The 20,409-nt window shown below is 40.2% G+C and overlaps 1 protein-coding gene across 1 annotated transcript in view; it reads left to right on the forward strand.

Annotated features, from left to right (window-relative positions):
- Positions 1 to 7,415: 7,415 nt before the first annotated feature.
- Positions 7,416 to 20,409, forward strand: part of aldh1l1 (aldehyde dehydrogenase 1 family, member L1) — a 30,508-nt gene continuing 17,514 nt past the window's right edge. Inside the window, exons 1-9 of the mRNA XM_042498361.2 lie at positions 7,416 to 7,551; positions 9,247 to 9,392; positions 11,707 to 11,941; positions 12,021 to 12,186; positions 16,205 to 16,306; positions 18,517 to 18,606; positions 19,098 to 19,235; positions 19,973 to 20,098; positions 20,193 to 20,284. Coding sequence (XP_042354295.2) covers positions 9,266 to 9,392; positions 11,707 to 11,941; positions 12,021 to 12,186; positions 16,205 to 16,306; positions 18,517 to 18,606; positions 19,098 to 19,235; positions 19,973 to 20,098; positions 20,193 to 20,284 — 1,076 coding nt within the window. The 5' untranslated portion in view covers positions 7,416 to 7,551; positions 9,247 to 9,265. The remainder of the gene's footprint in view (positions 7,552 to 9,246; positions 9,393 to 11,706; positions 11,942 to 12,020; positions 12,187 to 16,204; positions 16,307 to 18,516; positions 18,607 to 19,097; positions 19,236 to 19,972; positions 20,099 to 20,192; positions 20,285 to 20,409) is intronic.

Genomic DNA, 20,409 nt, shown 5'->3' on the forward strand with positions numbered 1-20,409 from the left:
CGTGTTACACTCTTCTCTGCCACCACCAGAGGGCAAGGGTCTGTAGGAGGGTCTGCAGTGCTCTCCATGGCACAATGAGGACCTGAGGAATGTAAAAAGGTATTTTAATGGGATAAAACCAAAATACAATCAAACACAAATGCTTGATTTGCAAACTCAAAGGTTTAAACTATCCTTTACTCAACACTCATGCCACATTAGTGTGCTACACACAGATCCCTCACTGTTTGCCGTCCAGGACTTTGTTGGATAATGTGTGGTGTGCAAGCCAAAGGCACATGAGAGGTGAAAACCTCTGTTTTTATACTGGTGGATGAAGTACCTGAAAGGCATACTTGAGTCAAAGTGCAGATATCTCACCAGAAAATGACTTTAGTAGAAATTAAAGTTTCCTATGACAATATTACTTGAGTAAAAGTATCAGATATTTACTACACTCTAGTATCAAAAGTAATTTCATCATAATGTAGCTAAGTATTGTCATCCACTTATCTGAGGCTGGGTCGCGGGGGCAGCAGACTGAGCAAAGTACTCCAGACGTCCCTCTACTCAGCAGTGCTTTCCAGTCCCTCCTGGGGACCCCAAGGCATTCCCAGGCCAGACCAGACATGTAATCCGTCCAGCGTGTTCTGGGTCGGCCATGAGGCCTCCTACCAGTTGGACGTGCCCAGAACACCTCTAACAGGAGGTGCCCAAGGAAATATCCTGATCAGATGCCCGAACCACCTAATTTTTTAATAACATACACCACCTTTTGGAGCATACACTGGAATACAAACAAGGTCTTATTCACATCAATTACAACAGTTTTTCTTTTCCTTCTATGCAGTCATTGGTCTATCAGTTAGTTAGTTATTACATTTACATTTGACAGTTTTTTACCACGTTACAAAGAGTTGCACCCAGGAGACAGCTGTGTGTCACATACAGATGCTCAGGTGTCTCACTGTGTTTGGGTTATTTTCTCAGGCATCACAAAGCTTCTCCAGAACCACAGAAGACATTACACAGCTGTTTTCCCAGTCACAGATAAAAGAAGTACTCACTGGTGCACTTGATGTGTAAAACTGATGGAGTGCACCTTTAAGAGGCAACTCTTAACTTTTTCAGGAAGTTCTCACTGCGTCGTTTCGTTTCAGTCAAAGATTTCTTTTAAAATTTTTAGGCCCTTCTCTTTCTAGGTCCCCCCCACCCCCTCCTGTCTCCATTACTTACTCACGGATTACGTAAGTCCTTGGTCTGATCCTCTGGCAGAGTTCTGGGATTTTTATGAAGCGGGCTGTATATTATTTTTATACCTTGTGGTGCTGCCAGTGACTGTTGGCCCTGCCATCCCAGTGCCTGGTGCCAAGCTGAACATGGTCGGCCTGGACCAGGCTTTAGTAAGAAAGTCACAGGACACCACCTCTACACACACACACACACACACACACACACACATCCTTGTACTTATATCTTTGTGAGGACCTTCACTGACATAATGCATTCCCTAGCCTATTTCCCTAACCTTCTATTCTGATCTTATTTTTACATGCATGTATTTTTTTTGTTTTGTTTTGTTTTTTTTTGTCTTCTATGTGTTTTGAATTGAAGCACTTGGTGCATTTAATTTATTTCTTGTAAAGCATGTTAGGCTGCATTTCTAGGATGAAAGGTACTATAAATAAAGTTTATTATTATTATTATTATTATTATTATCATCATCAATAACCTTAACAATCTCAACTAATTGCCCAAACCTAACCCCTACCCTAACTGTAATTGCAACCTGAACCCTAAAACCAAGTTTTAACCCTCACACAGTCCCTTGAAGAAGTGAGCACCAATCAAAATCAAAATGCCCCCTTTCAAAAATGTCTTCACTCTGCTGCTGAAATAACTTTTTTTTGGTTCTCACTATGTAGCATGTTAGCCTGTACAAGAACACATACACACAGTACAAAAATAACACCCTGTTTTACTCATGCATGCAAATTCACTTAAGTGTGTGCCATTGATACTGACGTCTGCAGTCGTGTGTTGTTAGAGAGTTCTTCAAATGCTGCAATTAACAAGCTGTTGAGTGTATCTTCACACCGGCTGTGGGAGAAGGTGAAAAAGAGATATTAGAGAGAATTTCCTCTTTGTTAGTTTTCATCTGAGACATCATTGACTTAAGTGTATAGAAACACTGAAAAATGATGCCTGAAATTGTTGGTTAACTTAAGATACCCAACATATGCTCATATACCTCCAACTTATTTTCAGAACAACAGCAGATCGTTCCACAGGCCGGATCAGAGCTCAGTAAGCCTCCTGAATGTTGCTGTAATATATCTAGATAACTTTTTACACTCAATTCCATGTATGTTAGGAGGAGGTGCAAAGCTGTAGATAGTTAATTACATTCAAGACTGTGTGTGTGTGTGTGTGTGTGTGTGTGTGTGTGTGTGTGTGTGTGTGTGTGTGTGTGTGTGTGCGTGTGAGTGCTGGGTGGGGGTGCAGGTGTTTCAGTATATTCCAGGAAAGCTGATGGAGGACATGGTGTGCACAGTGTATATTTATAAGCATTGAATCTCCAGCTGTGTGCAGCAAAATACACTCAGATGCCTGCATACACAACAGTGACCCCACTGAAGCACTCTCAGCTAATCAGGGCACACACACACACACACACACACACACACACACACACACACACACACAGAAGTTATAATTATAATGTGAATGATGGATATGTGGAGCTCCTGAGCACACAGCAGAGTACAGAGCATCCTCCTCACTGCCAACAAGCTGTATGCACAGCAAACACCTTTAAATAGACAGGAGAGGAAACACAAGCAGGAGCTCATATCTTGGCAACCAAAACTTAAAAACTTAAAAATATTTACTATATGTACTGTTATAATATTTACTATTAAACATGCATCATAACTTATGAACATAACTAGTTCATTTATCTCACTGCTCAAAAAATATATATTATAAGATATAATGATACAATTTTTCATTTAGTTTCTCAGAAATGTTGACTTTGTACCATAAACTTAAGTACTGTTTCTCTGTGAAGTTAGAATCAGAATCAGAAATACTTTATTGATCCCTGGGGAGAAATTGTTGTTCAGTAAGTCGCTCCGATGCCAAGCATCGAGAATCATAGAAAGTAGTAATAATTACAAGCCCAAGGTTTATAAAAATATAAAATAGGAATACAGTTATGATAAAATAAAAACAATTAGCACTCTCTTGATGTGCCTTATGCTACAGTGCCATGTATAAAACTAGTATCTAAAGTTAAAAAGAGATCATATGTGTGTGATACAACACTGTACCACACAGTATATACATATGCAAGAAGAATAATAAGAATATATATAATATGTGTATCATATGTTAAATTCAAGAACTGAAAGAATACTACACATTTGAATAAATACACTGAGTATTGCTGTAGCTAAATTACTAATTATTGCACAGTTAAGAAAGTGTATTAATAAGAATTATTGTACATAAAAACTCCATTGCACATTTGAAGCAATCAATTATGAATTATAATGCAGATAGGTAAATTAAGTTTAATACTTGCAAGAAGCAGGAAAGATATCATGACTTATGGTTCCAAGATATGTAACAATTCAGGAGACAATCTTAGATTCCCCACAATCCAACCAGTGTCATCTTTTGGTATGTGTGTGTCAGTGCTCTGTTTGACACACACAGAAGCTGTGTGTGAGTGGCAGCTGTTTGATGGTGCAGTGCTGCCACCTTAAGTATGAAAAATGCGGTAACGTCCTTCCGTCTCTACTTCCTTACTTGTTTACTTTCTTGAATAACCAAATGATATAGGATTGAATTACTCTATACATTAAAACACAAAGCAAAATGAAATATATATATATACATTAATTCCATCAGTGTACATTAATATACATTACTTAGGGATATCAGCACATCATCCGTATCAGCAGATATTGGCATTAAAATGAAATATTGAAATCAGGCAACATGCTGATGGGCACCGGGCAGAGAAAGACATGTATACACACAGGCACGCACACACGCACTTGCGCTCGCACACACACACGCACACATACAGAGGACAGAACAGTTATCCAACCAAAGTGTGTTTAGTTCTGGTCTGATGGTGAGATTACTAAATACTGAGCGAATCATTAACATTAGTGATAACTGAGGACCAGAGCTAACCAGTTCACTTTCTCTCGCGCGCGCGCACACACACACACACACACACGTGACAATTCACTGAAGTAACAGCAGTTAAACCAGATAACTTCTGTATGTCATTCCTGGAAGCCACACTGTCTTTGGTGAAAGTGCTTTCAGAGTTTTGCTCTGTCATCTTGGCGACAGCTACAGAGTCACATTCAACACACAGGAGATTTAGAAGACAGGGTTTCTGAACACTGCTAATTCAGTTAGTGTTGTAAATTCAGCTGTTTGTTTTCAGTCTCTTGAGTGAATTGAGTGAAATAATCAAGACTCTTGATTATGTTATTTGTTTTAACTCTTGCTGTTGTGTTCTTAGTCTGATTGTTCTTTCATGTGAAATTCTTTATGCTGCTCTCTTGGGAAGGACTCTCGTATAAAAGGGGATTTTGAATCAGGGATCCACGTCAGCAGATATTGGCTTTAAAATAAAACATCCAAATTGGCCAATATGCTGATTTCCATTGATATATTGAAAAAGTGAGCATGTAGAACACATCTACTGTACAGTGAAATATTTTTTCTTATTTTGCAGAGTGAATATATATTACATGCATTGAAAAGCCATCGTGATAAGAGTATGCAGAATATGATGTCAATTCCACCACAAAAGAGACCTGATGATCATTAAAATTAGATGGGTAAAAAGTTGATATATCAATATCTGTATCAGTCATCGGCCAAATGAGCTGTTTTGTATTAGCATACTGGCATATAGGATATCGACAAAAAATCCAACACCATGCATCCCTATTTTGAATCTCACTGGGACTATTCCTGGTTAAATAAAGGTAAATAAAAAAGTTTAAGTTGTTCTGTTGAAGTCCTTCTTCCTTGTGTTAATGATTACATGATGTTGCACAGGTTGGAGTCTCTTAAACTGCTCATACTGCAGGGGAGGCGGAGACTGACTGCAGGCCGACTGAGGCAATGAGTGTGTTTGAGCAGTCTCACTTTAAAAGTGTCAGCTTCTCACTGCAGACTTGTTCTTGATGTTTGACCTTGTCAGAAATCCATTTTGTCAACACGCATGCAGGTTAAGTGAATGCAATGGCTCAGTCTATCAATCAATGATGAGCTTTCTAAACTATTGACCTTTGACCCTTTGCGTCACATTAGATGTGTTCGAAACCATTCACTGATTCACTCACTCACTTTTCTATGTAGTGTGTGTATTAAATAGTGAACTAGACAGGAAATAACTGAATGAGATATAATGGAATTTTCTTCCTCCGGAAATACACGACTGAATTGCATTGTGGTATATGGGAGTAAAATTAAGGGTACATTGTACTTACACTCAAATTTGCTGTGCATTGTGGGTATTTTATAGTGCACTATATAGTGGATGAAATTCATCGCTGAGAATTTGAATACTACTACAAAATGACACAAAAAAAACAACACAAAAACACACTATACAGTGCACTATTTCCATGATAGGGAACGCTTTCAAACACAGCTGATGTGTCCACAGAATTTCTACTGAATGAAAATTTAGTCAGAAACAAACACCACTGCCTCAGTGAGGAGCTGTTGGTGGTCAGCATGCCAAAATGCTTCAAAAGAGTCTGAACGATATGGCTGTTATGAAATAAGGACAGAGTAGTTATTTTTTTTCAGTGTATCTTTATGTTAGAAAATTCCTTAGAAAACAACTGAGACAGAAGGCCGGTTATGATCTGATGAGGAAATGCAGTCAGGTCTCTGTCTCTGCAGCTTGGATTTGTGTTGTTTTGCTGCCTTTTTCCTACACATGCTGACTTTAACCTTACTGTCCTCTGGCCTTTCTTTACAAGAGCCTTATCAGCTTCCAGCTGGGGAGTCCCAGGGTCACTCGCTGAGTTTTTGTCTTTTCTCTTGAGCTCATCAACATCACAACAAACAGGTTGTGCAACAATAGTCATGGATCCTGAATCACACTGAATCTGTCTTAGACTTTATGACTGCTGAATGACTGAGACCGTCTGCTTATCTCTGCTTCACTGTAAAATCTGCTCTCATGAGCACAAACAGCTCTGAGGAAATTTATTGTCAGAATTGCTAAAGTTTTGGAAGGTTACAAGGAAGGTTGCAAGCGTAGTGAACAAGGCCTACTTTTATCATCCTGCCTTTTTTTTTTTTTTTTAAATATCTAACAAATTGGCCTGTATTTGGTTAATATGGTATACAGATTTTTTACAGGTCCCTACATTTCTGTTCATTTCCTTGAAAGTTAGAAAGAAACATCAGGATGACTATAGAGTAATAGAGACAGTGATGAATTGATAGCCTTCTTTAAAGCCTCTGGAAACATGGCTTAAAATAGTAAGAACACATGTATCAAAGCAAAGCGTCTCATTAAGTATCTACAAAAATCTGAGTGAAAATAAAGGCTATTAGAAAAGCAAGTTGAAAACAGCTCATTTTGAGGATAATAGCATTTCTCCAGACTGTGTGGGCGTGGGAGATCAGGTTTTGATTGACATGGAGCAAAGCAGAGTCAGGATGGTACAGCTTGATCTGCTGCAGCCTTCTGACTCTGGCTGCGTTCCTAAATCCAATCTGATGCTCTGTACTAAAATCAGTAAGCTGCTGTTAGAAGCCACAGAGCAATCTATTTCTCCATGAATTAACCAACGATTCAGTTTATTACACAGTCACGTATTTGTACTCGTTTTTTATTATCATTTTCTGGTGGGTAGCTTAATGCAGGATTTTATGTAGGATAGGCAAATATAAGCATCGTGCTTCTGCTTACACTTTTTCAGTCATTACCACCATACCTTATTTACTTTATGCCGTTATCTAAAATGTACATACTTATTGTACATTACACTGTATATCATATTGCAAATTTATATTGTACATATTTAGATTGTACAACATTTTTAACATTTTTTAATGTAAATAGAGAATGTTACTTGAACTTTAAGGCGAACATTGTGGGAACTAAAAGAAAAATTGCCGCTATAAACATTACTAAAACATTAGATTGGTTGCATTGTACCATTCTCAGAACGTTTTTTAGAACCTAAAGTTGCTAGCTGGGAAACCAGGAGCACATTTAAAAAAAAACAACTTGACATTGAGTTGTGAGAACTAGGGGTGCCGAAATTATAACGAATTTCCAGGTTGTAGGGCTCATAACATGTGGTTCACTACATCACAACACTTGAACGTGTCCCAGCCATGGCCCCCGCTGATAGGCCTCTCCTCTGGTCCAATCACTCCGCTTTATCTGCACGTTATGCAATGGGGGCCGCCTGCCTGTGTGTCTTTGGGAGGAAATTAAAGGCAAAGCTCTCTGCCTGATCTCTCTTTCCAGGCGAGCTGAGGAGCTCCGGGTCTACCGGCGGGCTAACGGTAAGGACACCAACCACCGGCTGCTTTCTTCTGCTTAATAGCGGTGTGCATGACGCATAAACCTTAAAAATGTGAGTGCGGACCGCGGTCTACAAACACGCGCGGGCACAAACATTGTTTGAATGTGCAACAGGAGACTGCTGTTTGCAGCAGCTGTTGAGGCTAATAATATAGCAGTTACTCATTCTGGCTGCACACGAATTAATACACGGTGATGATCATTAATATGAGTCACAGATCGTGTCGTTAAACTTTATTAGGTGGTTAAACGGTTTGCACCTTCACTAAGTTGTCAAATCACTGCAACTCATCTGTACTTTTGATTGGCCAACACCAGCTACAGCGAGCGATTTGATTGGTTGGCAGGGAACGGGCCCCACCCCTCAATCAGGGGTCAATAAACTGTCAAACAGAGGAGCAGATTACTGAGCGCTGTATCGTTTATTTAGAGTGAATGTTGGTTAATATTTGTGTGGTTGTGGTCATACTATCGACTTTATACTGAGAATATTAAGTTATATACAGAGAAAGTGGAGAATGACAACAACATAAAAATTTTTTAAAAAGAAAGCAATAATTACTCAGGATTATATTCTCAAAATGTTCAGATCTATTCAAACTCTTCTACATGGGACATATACAGTACATGCATTCTTGTATGGGCTTTTGATAAAGCTTCTGCAATAACATCAGAAACCCTTTTGAGCCCTCTCTGGAAACAGATTTGGAATGCGGGTGTATAACTGTACATGTGCACAGTTTGCTCTTTGGACCCCGTCTCACAGTGGAGACTTTGACATGTTTGCATACAGTGTGAGTGGGGGTCTTGTGACCACCACAGAGCTTCATCATAAAAATTCCTGCACATTTACAGACAGAAGCACAAGCGTGTTTTCTTTTGTCTGAACTTGTCTGAGTGTATCTGTGTGTTCATTGAATGAAGGGAATTGTCTCTTGGAGCTTTAGGTGCCCTTTGTATGGTGGTCGATAGGGGCAAACTCATTGCAACTTCCAAAGAACACATGCAAATAGACAAAACACAAAAAAAATTATGAAAACATCTTCATGAATTAGAGGACACATTTACACTATTTGGAGAAGGCACTGCAAATCCAGCAACATGGCATTAATAAAATGCACTACAATACATCACAAGAAAACAGAGGACTCTTAATAGGGAAATGACATTTGTTACAGCAGTTCATTCACAGCACACAACCACACATGACATGAAAGCACATCTGTAATTATCCACAGGAAAAAAAATGAAAATAGATTACCATGTTGTTTATGTTTTATATATATATGGTATAATGAGCTGCCTTGCATGGAAATAAAAGCTCTGTTCTGGTAAATCACATTCATTCAACAAGTCAGTCAGTCACGCTGTCATATATATACAGTGTATATATATGTGTATATATATATATATATATATGAATAAATACACAAAGTAATACACAATAAATAGAAAAACTGAAAACTGCATTTGATACAAAAAATAAGACTGTTTTAATCATTGTTCTAACAATAAAGACCAGACCCATTATACTTGCAAGTATGAAAACTGATTTGCAGAATTTTAAATCTTAGCCCATGAAACCCTCTTTTGCAATATGAAATGTATATTTTTCTTACATGTGACATAATCAATATAGTCTAAACCTCCCTGTGTGTGTGTTTCTGCCTCTCCAGAGCACAGTGAGCAGTGAGGATGAAGATTGCAGTGATCGGTCAGAGTTTGTTCGGCCAGGAGGTTTACAAGGAGCTGAGGAAGGACGGCCACACCATCGTAGGAGTCTTCACCATCCCTGACAAGGATGGCAAGGCTGACCCACTGGGTGAGGACGTCACTCACTGACTGACCACACTTCAGCTCTTATGATTAGTGCCTGGGCCCCAGGAGCAGTAACAGTGAAACGTTAACCCTTTGAAACCTGGACTGACATAGGTTTGCTTGTGCTGGGTTCATTCACCTTTAACAAACTATTTGACCTTTGAAACCTGAGCAAATTTCTTCCAAAATATGAGGAGAAAGGACAATGGCCAATTTGGCAAAAAATGTCTCACAAATTATGAGAAATTAGTGAAAGGTGACAAAAAATAAAAATAAGGTTTAAAAAAGAGAGGAGGATAATCAGAAAAGAATCCAAAAATAGGGGAAAATGTCCAAAAAACTATGTTTATAGGGATGCACGATATTGGATTTTTTTGTTTGTATAAATCTGATATGCCAAAATATAACAACTCATTTAGCCAATATTTGATCCTGATATATCCACTTTCAGATAAATGACATAAGCATTTAGTTTATTTAATAAAAAAAAAAAACACTGTTAAGACGTACTTGAAAAATGACTTCTGTTGTGAATATAATGGTAGGGAAATCCCTTTACTCTTATCATGATGCCCCCTGTACTCAATGTTTTTCAGTGTATATATTATTAATTTATTGTGAAAAATAAGAAAAATACTTCAACCTGGGGTTGTTGTGTTTAACATGTTCACTCTGTCAATTATATTTATATATATACTATATTCAGCATTTCTAGGTCAATTTCTTGTTTTTATTTGTTTTCAGATAATTTTCTTTTCACTTTTTTAAAGAAACATTTTGTTATTTTTGGGCCATGTCTTGTTAATTTGCTTTTGCTTTTCCCACGTGTTTTTGAAAGAAGTCAAATCAATTTGCTCATGTCTGAAGGGGTTTAATACAGATTTTTCCTCTTACCCTAAAAGCAATTATGCATGTCATGAATACACTCAGGATGGTGCCAAATGACATTTGGACTCTTCACACCACCACCTTTATCGCTTTGGCCCACTTAACTACAATAAATCGATCATGCTGTCCTTTCAAAGTTGCACAGTCATCAGTGCTGGTGTCCCAAGTGCAGCGTGTTACCACCTGATGGCTTATATCGACATGATCATCTTTAAACCGGGACAATAACCGCACTAACGTGTCTATAAATGGATGCGCAGCTCTGAGGAAGAAGAAGGAAGGGCTAGAGATTTATGTTGTTTTGACTGTCTCTGAGTTAAAACTACACATTCCAGCATTCTCCATGACATAAAAGTACGCCTCATTTAAACTTCTCTTTTTTGAGAAATGGACACAAAGCAGGTTGATCAAAGGTTCACTGTAGGACTGGGCAGTATAGCCTAGAAATAAAATCTTTGATTTTTTTCACACCAAACCCGATTAACGAGTTGAATCCATTTTTTCTCCTCTTAAAAACAAACTACAAATGTAAAAGAAGTTAAATAATGTTATTGGTTGTGTTGAAATGACTGGACCATCGGTCTGTTGCTAGCTAGTCTGTAGTGGAGTCAATCAACGTCCCCTCAGCTCTCTGTGATCTTTTCACATGTGCAGTTGTACAGATGAGGCAGGGCGACTTGGTAGCACATAGCTGGGTTGGATAGTTCTCATCATGTGGATAAACCTGCAGGCTTTTTCACTGTACGTATGGCCACCGTATCTTTATCTATATGCAGCGCGACTGCATCAGTAACAGCTTTGCAGCGGGACACTTTCCTGTGTGTGACACAAAATGATTCCACTAATGTCGCCTGCTTTTTACCGGCTGCTTGTGGGCCGACACAGTCTTCTGCATCTCGTAGTGAGACACATTTCTCCCACTCAGCTGCATGCTGAGTGTATGAGTTGTTGAAATAAATCAGTTGTGCTGCTGCCTTTAGTTGCAACAGCCTTTAAACAAACTTTGCAGCGGACTGTGGTTTGTACGAGATCCGATGCTGCGAAACTGAACCAGGTCCAAATAACTGAGGAGATTGTGTCTTTCTTGGGAACGTACTCTTGCTGTCATGTTGTTGTGTGTGTATATCTTTAGAAAGTCAGCCTGGGGTAGGGCACAGCCCACAAAGAACTACGGAAGCCCAAAGAGAGAGCAGAGGAGGAAGTTAAAAAGGAAATCTAGATTTTCATTTTAAAAATCGCCCTAAACCACAAATTCGCATTTATCGTTAACATCAGTCAATCTCCCAGCCCTAATATGAACTGAATACCGTTTGGCCTTTGGACTGTTGGTCAGTCAAAACAGCAAATGGAATACATTACCCCAAGGTCTAATCTAAAAGTATTTTTGTATGGCACATTTTTAAGAGTTTAATGATACTTTTCTCCCACAGCAACTGAGGCGGAGAAGGATGGCATTGCTGTGTTTAAGTTCCCCCGCTGGCGTGTGAAGGGCCAGGCCATTCCAGAGGTGGTGGCTCAGTACGTGGCCACCGGCGCCGAGCTCAATGTCCTGCCCTTCTGCTCCCAGTTCATCCCCATGGAGGTCATCGACCACCCCAAACACGGCTCCATCATCTACCACCCCTCACTGCTGCCTCGCCACAGGGGAGCCTCCGCCATCAACTGGTGAGTCATGTGGTGATCTTTAGGTCGAGGTTGTCATGGCAATGAGCCCAGTGTTTGACCTGATGTCTGTAACACACAGGACTCTGATCCATGGGGACAAGAAGGGCGGCTTCACCGTGTTCTGGGCCGATGACGGGCTGGACACCGGACCGATCCTGCTGCAGAGAGAGTGTGATGTCGAACCCAATGACACCGTCAACACCATCTACAAGAGGTTTCTCTTCCCAGAGGGAGTCAAAGGCACTGTAAGTGTAATGATGGGCCAATGCATTGTGGGTGGGGAGAACACAGGTGGTGCTGAGGTGGTAACATAAGGAAGAAGAGGTTTGGTATGCGGAGAAAACATCTATATTACACCCCTTTCACACCAAAGTTAGCGTGTGCACGAGGGTTTTCCGAACATGGGTAAACCTGCCTTTCTGTCAGCTGGTGTGTGTTTTGTTGGTGTGTCTGTGCGCTGTCATGGACATGACGGATCAAAAGTAAACCACAGACCGCAGCAGCATCAGAGATCTTTGAAAACTTTTCCGTAGTTTCTTCTCTTTATAAATCTCTTACTTATTCAGTGTCTCTTTCAAAGTCGGTGCAGACTAACTTGGAATAATGTTTTAGCACTGCTTGGGAAGAGACAGACGGCATTAGTGACGTGTGATGGCATCTCACAAGTTAAGGAGTTAAATTTAGGGTGTTCACTACCATCAATGCCGATTGTACACATTCCCAGTATTTTAAAAAGCCAGATGTCAGCGGGTGTTTACAGTTTTTTGTGCAGTGGGAATGAGGCTTCATAAAGATGCACATGACTCTTAGGTGTGTTTGTGTGTGGTGTAAGCACAAAATACACATTTACATGAATGGAAAAGCTGTCAGGTTTCAAGACAAAGTGCCTGTACTCTCACCTGCTCTAGTTAAACTATAACATGATTTTGTTTTGCCTCAGAGGTTAAAGTGGGTCATTTGGCACACTCAGTCTGTCTGAAGCAGTGATACTCAACTTATGACCCATGGGCTAAATCAAGCCCAGGATAGTGTGCCCGCTGACTTTTTCTAATCTACAATGAAACTGAATTGATTCAAACTCAGAATTCTTTTTCTGCTTTGAATGTAAATAAGGCGTGTGACTGTTTTAGCTGATTCTAGAGGCAGTATGCTCTCTGGTGAACGTTATGTCTGAAGAATGCCTTGAGGGATTTTTTCAAAATTAGGCACAAACATCCTAACTGATTGGATTTTGGTGGTCAGAAAATTAATGAAAATCAATAATAGTAATACCATTAAAATTTTAATGATCATGATAACCGTGTGTGATAACCATTAGTGCCAGGGTCCAAGTTAACCACCAAGTGCCAAATGCGGGTATATTTTCCAATTGGCAAGTTAATTTTGAAAGGTTATCCTCCACACTGGCAAGTAAATGTTTGTGCCAAAATAGTCATGTATTAAATTATAGTGAGTATCTCTGCTGCGTTTTGGTGTCATTGAGGGGCGCACTGCTCTGCTGCACTCTGCTCCTGTGTTGTCTCAATTAAGATTTCCCTAAAGTGAAACTAAGGGGCTGAGGCCAACCCCAGAAAAACAACCCCACAGCAACATCCCTCCTTCACCATCTTTACAGTCGGCACAATGCAGTCAGGGCGGCCCTTCTGTGCGGAGTTTGCATGTTCTCCCCGTGTCTGCGTGGGTTCTCTTCGGGGTCTCCGGCTTCCTCCCACAGTCCAAAGACATGCAGCTCAGGTTGATTGGTGACTCTAAATTGCCCTTAGGTGTGACTTTGAGCGTGTATGGTTGTCTGTCTATATGTGTCGGCCCTGCGATGGTCTGGCGAACTGTCCAGGGTGTACCCCGCCTTCCGCCCGATGACAGCTGGGATTGGCTCCAGCCCCCCCGCAACCCTTACGAGGACAAGCGGTTACAGAAAATGACTGACTGACTGACAATGCAGTCGGGCAGGTAACGTTCTCCTGGCATTCGCCAAACCGAGACTCACCCATCAGACTGCCAGAGAGAGAAGTGTGATCCGTCACTCCACAGAACACGTTTCCACTTCTCCAGAGTCCAGTGGCAGCGTGCTTTACACCACTCCATCTGAAGCTTGGCATTGTGCTTGGTGATGTAAGGCTTGCATGCAGCTGCTCGGCCATGGAAACCCATGCCATGAAGCTCCTGGCGCACAGCTTTTGTGCTGATGTTAATCCCACATGAGCTTTGAGTCAGTTATTGAGTCAGCAGAGCATTTGTGACTTTGACACACTATGCACCTCAGCACTCGATGGCTCTGCTCTGCAACTTTAGGTGGCCTGCCACTTCGTGGCTGAGTTGCTGTGGTTCCTAAACACTTCCACTTTGCAAAAATACCACTTACAGCTGATTGTGGAATATCTAGGAGGGAAGAAATTTCCATATATACATAGAAACAGTGACAGCGACAGCGCAATAGCTCCACTTCTTCCATTCTTCTCTTTCACAATAGAAGCCCCAGATGGATACACAGCATCACAGCTAATCAGAGGGAACCCATTTACACACAGAGGCTGTGGTGATGAGCTGTTCAATATACTTAATACTTGTACTTCAGATTTTGCTCTGGCGTCTTCTCTAAGTTTGCACTGAACATAAAAAATTATTATCTCAATTAAATTTACTGAAACAAATGTATATGTGAAACAAAAAAGGCCATTTATTATTTTGGCTGGAAAAAAATATGCTTGGCAGGTAGATTTCTTTCTACCAGCCAAATAAGCCAGTGAGTCAAAAGGTTAATTTCAGACACTGACTGTCAGACTGTAATGAGCTGACAATCTCCTACAGACACAGCAACGCTGAAAGGTTGTACATTCACTGTGGTTTTCATGTTGTTGTGTTTTACATTTTTTGTTTTTTTTTCGCATTAATATTTTCTTGAACATTTTTCACATTCAACAGTGTCACCTATGGTCAATAAATCGCATGACTCATACATATAAATATAAATAATAAATAATAAAAATAAAAAATAAATAAATTACTTAATAGAATAATAGTAATAATAAATAAATAAAATACACAAGCATGATGATGTGGTCCTGTTGGCTTCATCGGGCCGCGACCTCCAGCTCTCACTGGATCGGTTCGCAGCCGAGTGTGAAGCGGCTGGAATGAAAATCAGCACCTCCAAATCCGAGACCATGGTTCTCAGCCGGAAAAGGGTGGCGTGCCCCCTCCGGATTGGGGATGAAGTCCTGCCCCAAGTGGAGGAGTTTAAGTACCTCGGGGTCTTGTTCACGAGTGAGGGAAGGATGGAACGGGAGATCGACAGGCGGATCGGTGCGGCATCCGCAGTAATGCGGACGCCGCACCGGTCTGTCGTGGTGAAGAGGGAGCTGAGCCGAAAGGCAAAGCTCTCGATTTACCAGTCGATCTTCGTTCCTACCCTCACCTATGGTCACGAGCTTTGGGTAGTGACCGAAAGAACAAGATCGCGGGTACAAGCGGCCGAAATGAGTTTCCTCCGTAGGGTGGCTGGGCTCTCCCTTAGAGATAGGGGGAGCTCGGTCATCCGGGAGGAGCTCGGAGTAGAGCCGCTGCTCCTCCGCATTGAGAAGAGCCAGATGAGGTGGCTCGGGCATCTAATTAGGATGCCTCCAGGACGCCTCCCTGGTGAGGTGTTCAGGGCACGTCCCACCGGTAGGAGGCCCCGGGGAAGACCCAGGACACGCTGGAGAGACTACGTCTCTCAGCTGGCCTGGGAACGCCTCGGGGTCCCCCGGGAAGAGCTGGATGAAGTGGCCGGGGAGAGGGAAGTCTGGGTTTCCCTGCTTAGGCTGCTGCCCCCGCGACCCGACCCCGGATAAGCGGAAGAAAATGGATGGATGGATGGACACAAGCATTTACAAAAACAAAATCAAGAGAAAAAAGACTACAAAAATTATAATAGGAATAATTTTAAAAATATAATAATATAATGAAATAAAGTGAAAATAAATAAATCCATATTACTACATGTATATGCTACATAACTGTTTTTATTTTGATGTTTGTACAAAAAGTGTATGTGCTGCTACTTATGGTTGTGTTTAATATGAATTTCATGAAATTATTTTAGTGTTTGTATCAGTCCTTTTTGAAAACTTTCTACCTTATTCAACATCGATTATCGTGATAATTTTGATCACGATCATCGTGATACAAACATTTTAGGCTATTACACCTGGAGTGATAGCAACGTCCATAAAGGTAGCTCTGATGTTTGGCCTCGGTGACTTGAGTGACTTGTTGTATTTCCAGGTGGATGCAGTGAGGTTGATCGCCCAGGGGACGGCCCCGAGGATCACCCAGCCGCAGGAGGGGGCCACATATGAGTGCATTCAGAAGAAAGACAATGCTAAGGTAACAACACATTACTTTGCTCAACTTTACAGAAAAAGTTGTCTAATGTAAAAAAATAACACATAATACCTCGAATTGGAGATGAAAAGTAAAATGATGGTAAAACACATTAAAGCTGAGACTGTTTGTGGAGCAATTTATAGAGGGGGGGTTACTGGTATTTGTGTTTGAAGGTGTGGGGGGGTCGCTTTTCATTGTCATGTACAACAGTAATAAAATATCTTTGTATTTTGGACTGTTGTTCAAAGAAAACAAGCAATTTGAACTCATTGTCTCAGGCTGTAGAAAAATATAACTTTCGCCATTACAGAGAGAAAATAACAAATCAGTGACTGCAAACGAGAATTGGAATTGGAATTGTTGCTGTAGTCCTAGATATTAATTTAAAAAGCAATCCACACTCTAATGTACAATGCGTGGTTGCCAGATATTAACCCTTTAGAACCTGGTTCAATATCAGTTTTTGTTGTTCTGCGTTCAGGTGCCTTTCACTAGTATTTAAACCTGTGGAATCTGAGAAAATTAGTTTGATTTCTTTTGAAAACAAGAGAACAAAACAAAGTTCCTAAAACTATATTTATTATTCTTATATTGATATATACAGTATTATGTAACAGAATTTTTTTTTCATGCTTTCTTAAGGTCATTTTTCTTCTCTCTTGTTTTTGCGAGAGAAACATAGAAAGATTAATATAATAGTAAAAACATTTTATTTATATAGCACCTTTTATACATGGAATGCAGCTCAAAGTGCTTCACAGAGATAAAAGAGATACATGAAGGCATAAACTAACAAAAACAAAATAAGAATAATAAACACACACATAAAAATTCATATTAATAATAATAATAATAATGATAATAAAACATTAAAAAATCAAAAAATTACCAATGAATTAACAACACCTTACAACTGAAAAGAGCAATGGCGTAAATGGGTAAACCGGTCTTATAAGGTTTACGATCTAAGGGAAGGCAAAAAATATGTTTTGAGCCTTTTCTTGAATATATACTGACTGTCGAATATGTAGTGGAATTTTGTTCCATAGTTTTGTAGCATAGGCACTAAAAGCTGCTTCTGCCACTTTTGTTTTTTTTTTTTTGGTTTTTGGGACTATTAGTAGTCCAGAGTCTTATGATCGAAGAGCATTATTAGCGGTGTAACATGATAGACAGTCTGCTATGTATAAGTGACATATCGTTGAGAGCTTTAAAAACCATTAGGAGTACTTAAAAATCAATCCTGTATGATACAGGCACCCAGTGAAGAGAGGTGAGTATAGGAGTATGTTCTCTTCTTACTGCTGAATTTTGTACGATGTGGTTTTCAAAGCTGAAGTCTGAGTTTATAGTAACCCCCAGACTTTTCACCACTGGCTTGACTTGATGACCTAGACAACTTTAGATGTTTCTTTTCACATTAGATCCAATCAAAATAATGTTTGTTTTGTCTTCATTTAACTTAAAATAGTTTTCGCTCATCAATCTTATGACACTGGTCAAACAGCTGGAAAGTAGTTCAAGGCAGTGAGAGTCATCTGGCTTCACGGAAACGTATAACTGGGTATCGTCGAAATTGACTTTATGTTGTCTATTTCACCAAGTGGTAACATGTACAATGAGAACAGTAGGAGCGAGTATAGAAGCCTGTGGTAAACCATACATTGTATCCTGTTTTTTGGAGGCATATTCCCCTATGCTAAGCTATGCTAACTGTCTGCCTGATAAGTAGGATTAGCAACTGAGTATCTAACGTCAAAATGTAAATAGACTCAGTGTATGTGGTTCAGAGTCAAGTCAAGTTACAATGAAACTGCATGAAGAGGTGAATCAAACATCTTCCTCACCTACCATTATTGTAATATGACATGCATCTGTTTCTATTATTGCTGTGCCTCTCTCTTCCCCTCTCCCCTCTCTCTTTCTCTTTCCTTTTTTGCCATGATTGTATTTCATTTGTTATTTACGACATCTATTGCTCGTCTGTCCGTCCTGGAAGAGGGATCCCTCATCATCCTCTACCGCTCTTCCTGAGGTTTCTTCCTTTTTTTTTCGTTACAGGGGTTCTTTTTCGGGGGGTTTTCCTTGGGTGATGTGAGGGTCTGAGGGCAGAGGGATGTCGTACACTGTAAAGCCCTCTGAGGCAAACCATGTTTTGTGATAATGGACTCTATAAATAAAACTGACTTGACTTGACTTGACTCTTTCAGATTGACTGGAACCAGTCTGCCGAGGCTCTGCACAACTGGATCCGAGGAAACGACAAAGTGCCCGGAGCCTGGGCCGAGGTGGACGGACAGGTAACACCACGCTGTGAATCTCTCTGTTAGAAATCATATTGTCTGTTGATACATAGGTAAATCTTAAAATCTGATATGACTGCCTGTGGTTAGAAGTTAAAGTTTCAACAGTTTAGCGTGTTTTACGCTGTATTTCTGTTTTTCTCCCTTGTTTTAAATGGGCAGGACACCGTAACTCAGATGTAAACTGAAACTGATTAGCTGAGTTTTAAGTTTTAATCCTTACTATCAATAGGAACTATACAGAGAAATACTTCCAAAATTAAATGAGTAATCAAGTGTGCTGCAGAGACTGACTGTAACTGAGTTGGGTAAAAAAAAAGTGGGTTTTGGGTGCAGTCAAACACGCAAGGTGCAATGTAGATTTATTGTCATTTTTCTTAAACGTGGTTTAAGAAGAAACGTATTCAAGTATGACATTAACTTGTGCTGAGTTTTATCAGACATTGTAAGCTCACCAGCGTTGTGCTGCTTGGTGTCTCCTCCTGCAGAAAGTGACTTTCTACGGCTCCTCTCTGGTGGATAATGGCACCTCAGCTAACGGCCAGCCCCTAGAGATCCCTGCAGCCAGCCGGCCCGGGATAGTCACCAAGGCTGGCCTGGTGCTGTTTGGCAACGACAACAAAACGGTAAGTCAACAAAGATAATAAACAGGTAATTCACTCAATTCTGTGCCCCCATTGTAATTTCTGTCACACCCATTTTAATTTTTTTGGTAACTATAATACCTTGGCTGGTGCTTGTAGCTTTTGTTGGTTATGTTTAAAGAAGTACTCCACAAATTTTAAGAGGGTCCTCACACACAAAACTAGGCCATCTCTGCAATAGAATGACTCAAAAAGAAATTGGTGCTCTATGACCAGAGAAAACCCAGAAAGGATTGTTTGCTTTTGCTCAAAATATAAAAAATCTAAAACTACCAGAAGGATGCAAATCTCACTGTGCAATATAGTGTATTGTGCAGTATTGCATATGTATTGTTAATTGTTTAATTCATACATACTTTTATATGTTCATTCTACTTTCTGTGTTTTTTTGTTTTATGTTCTCCTTTTTGATATTTTATGTTCTATGTTTAATGTTGCTCTGAGCGTGACGTGCCGTGACTCTGAAAGTGCTTTGTGAGGACACCAGCAAAACTGTACAATTGTAGGCACCCTGAAGTCTGTTCAAAAAATATTTCAATTTACTCCAAAATTCCCATCAGATGACTTCATATGTTTGTCTATTTGACACATTTTTCCTTCTGTGGAGGCACAAACTTAGACTTAACCACTGTTAATCTAATGATTTTAATGCGTATTTTTTAGGTGAAAGTGCTCTTATAATTAATTCGTAGTGATGATGTGATGCTCTCTGTATGCAGCTGCTGGTGAAGAATCTTCAGTTTGAGGATGGGAGGATGATTGCTGCAGCTCAGTACTTCAGCTCCGGGAGCAGTGCTGCTGTGGAGCTCACAGAGGAAGAGAAAGCCTTCGCTGAGCAGATGAGGGTACGCACTCCTCTCCTGCTAACTCTGGGGAAGCTGAAACAAATCAAACGAGAGCTTGCTGCTTCTAAAAAAAAAATCTTGTGTCTCCTCACAGGCAGTGTGGCAGAGTATTCTGACTAATGTCAGCCAGATTGAAGACTCCACTGATTTCTTCAAGTCTGGTGCTGCTTCCATGGACGTAGTCAGGTAATAAAAGACGGATAAATTTATCTCCTGCATTATCTCCTAGATAGAGTCCAGCTGTAACAAAAGTCAGTTGGTCCTCCACTTTGCTCCAGACTGAAATAAAACACTTTAGTTTTTCACAGGTT

This window comes from Plectropomus leopardus, chromosome 2 (genome assembly GCF_026936395.1).
Source record: "Plectropomus leopardus strain MGB_pleo_1.0 chromosome 2, ASM2693639v1, whole genome shotgun sequence".
In the NCBI taxonomy this organism is placed as follows: Eukaryota; Metazoa; Chordata; class Actinopteri; order Perciformes; family Serranidae; genus Plectropomus; species Plectropomus leopardus.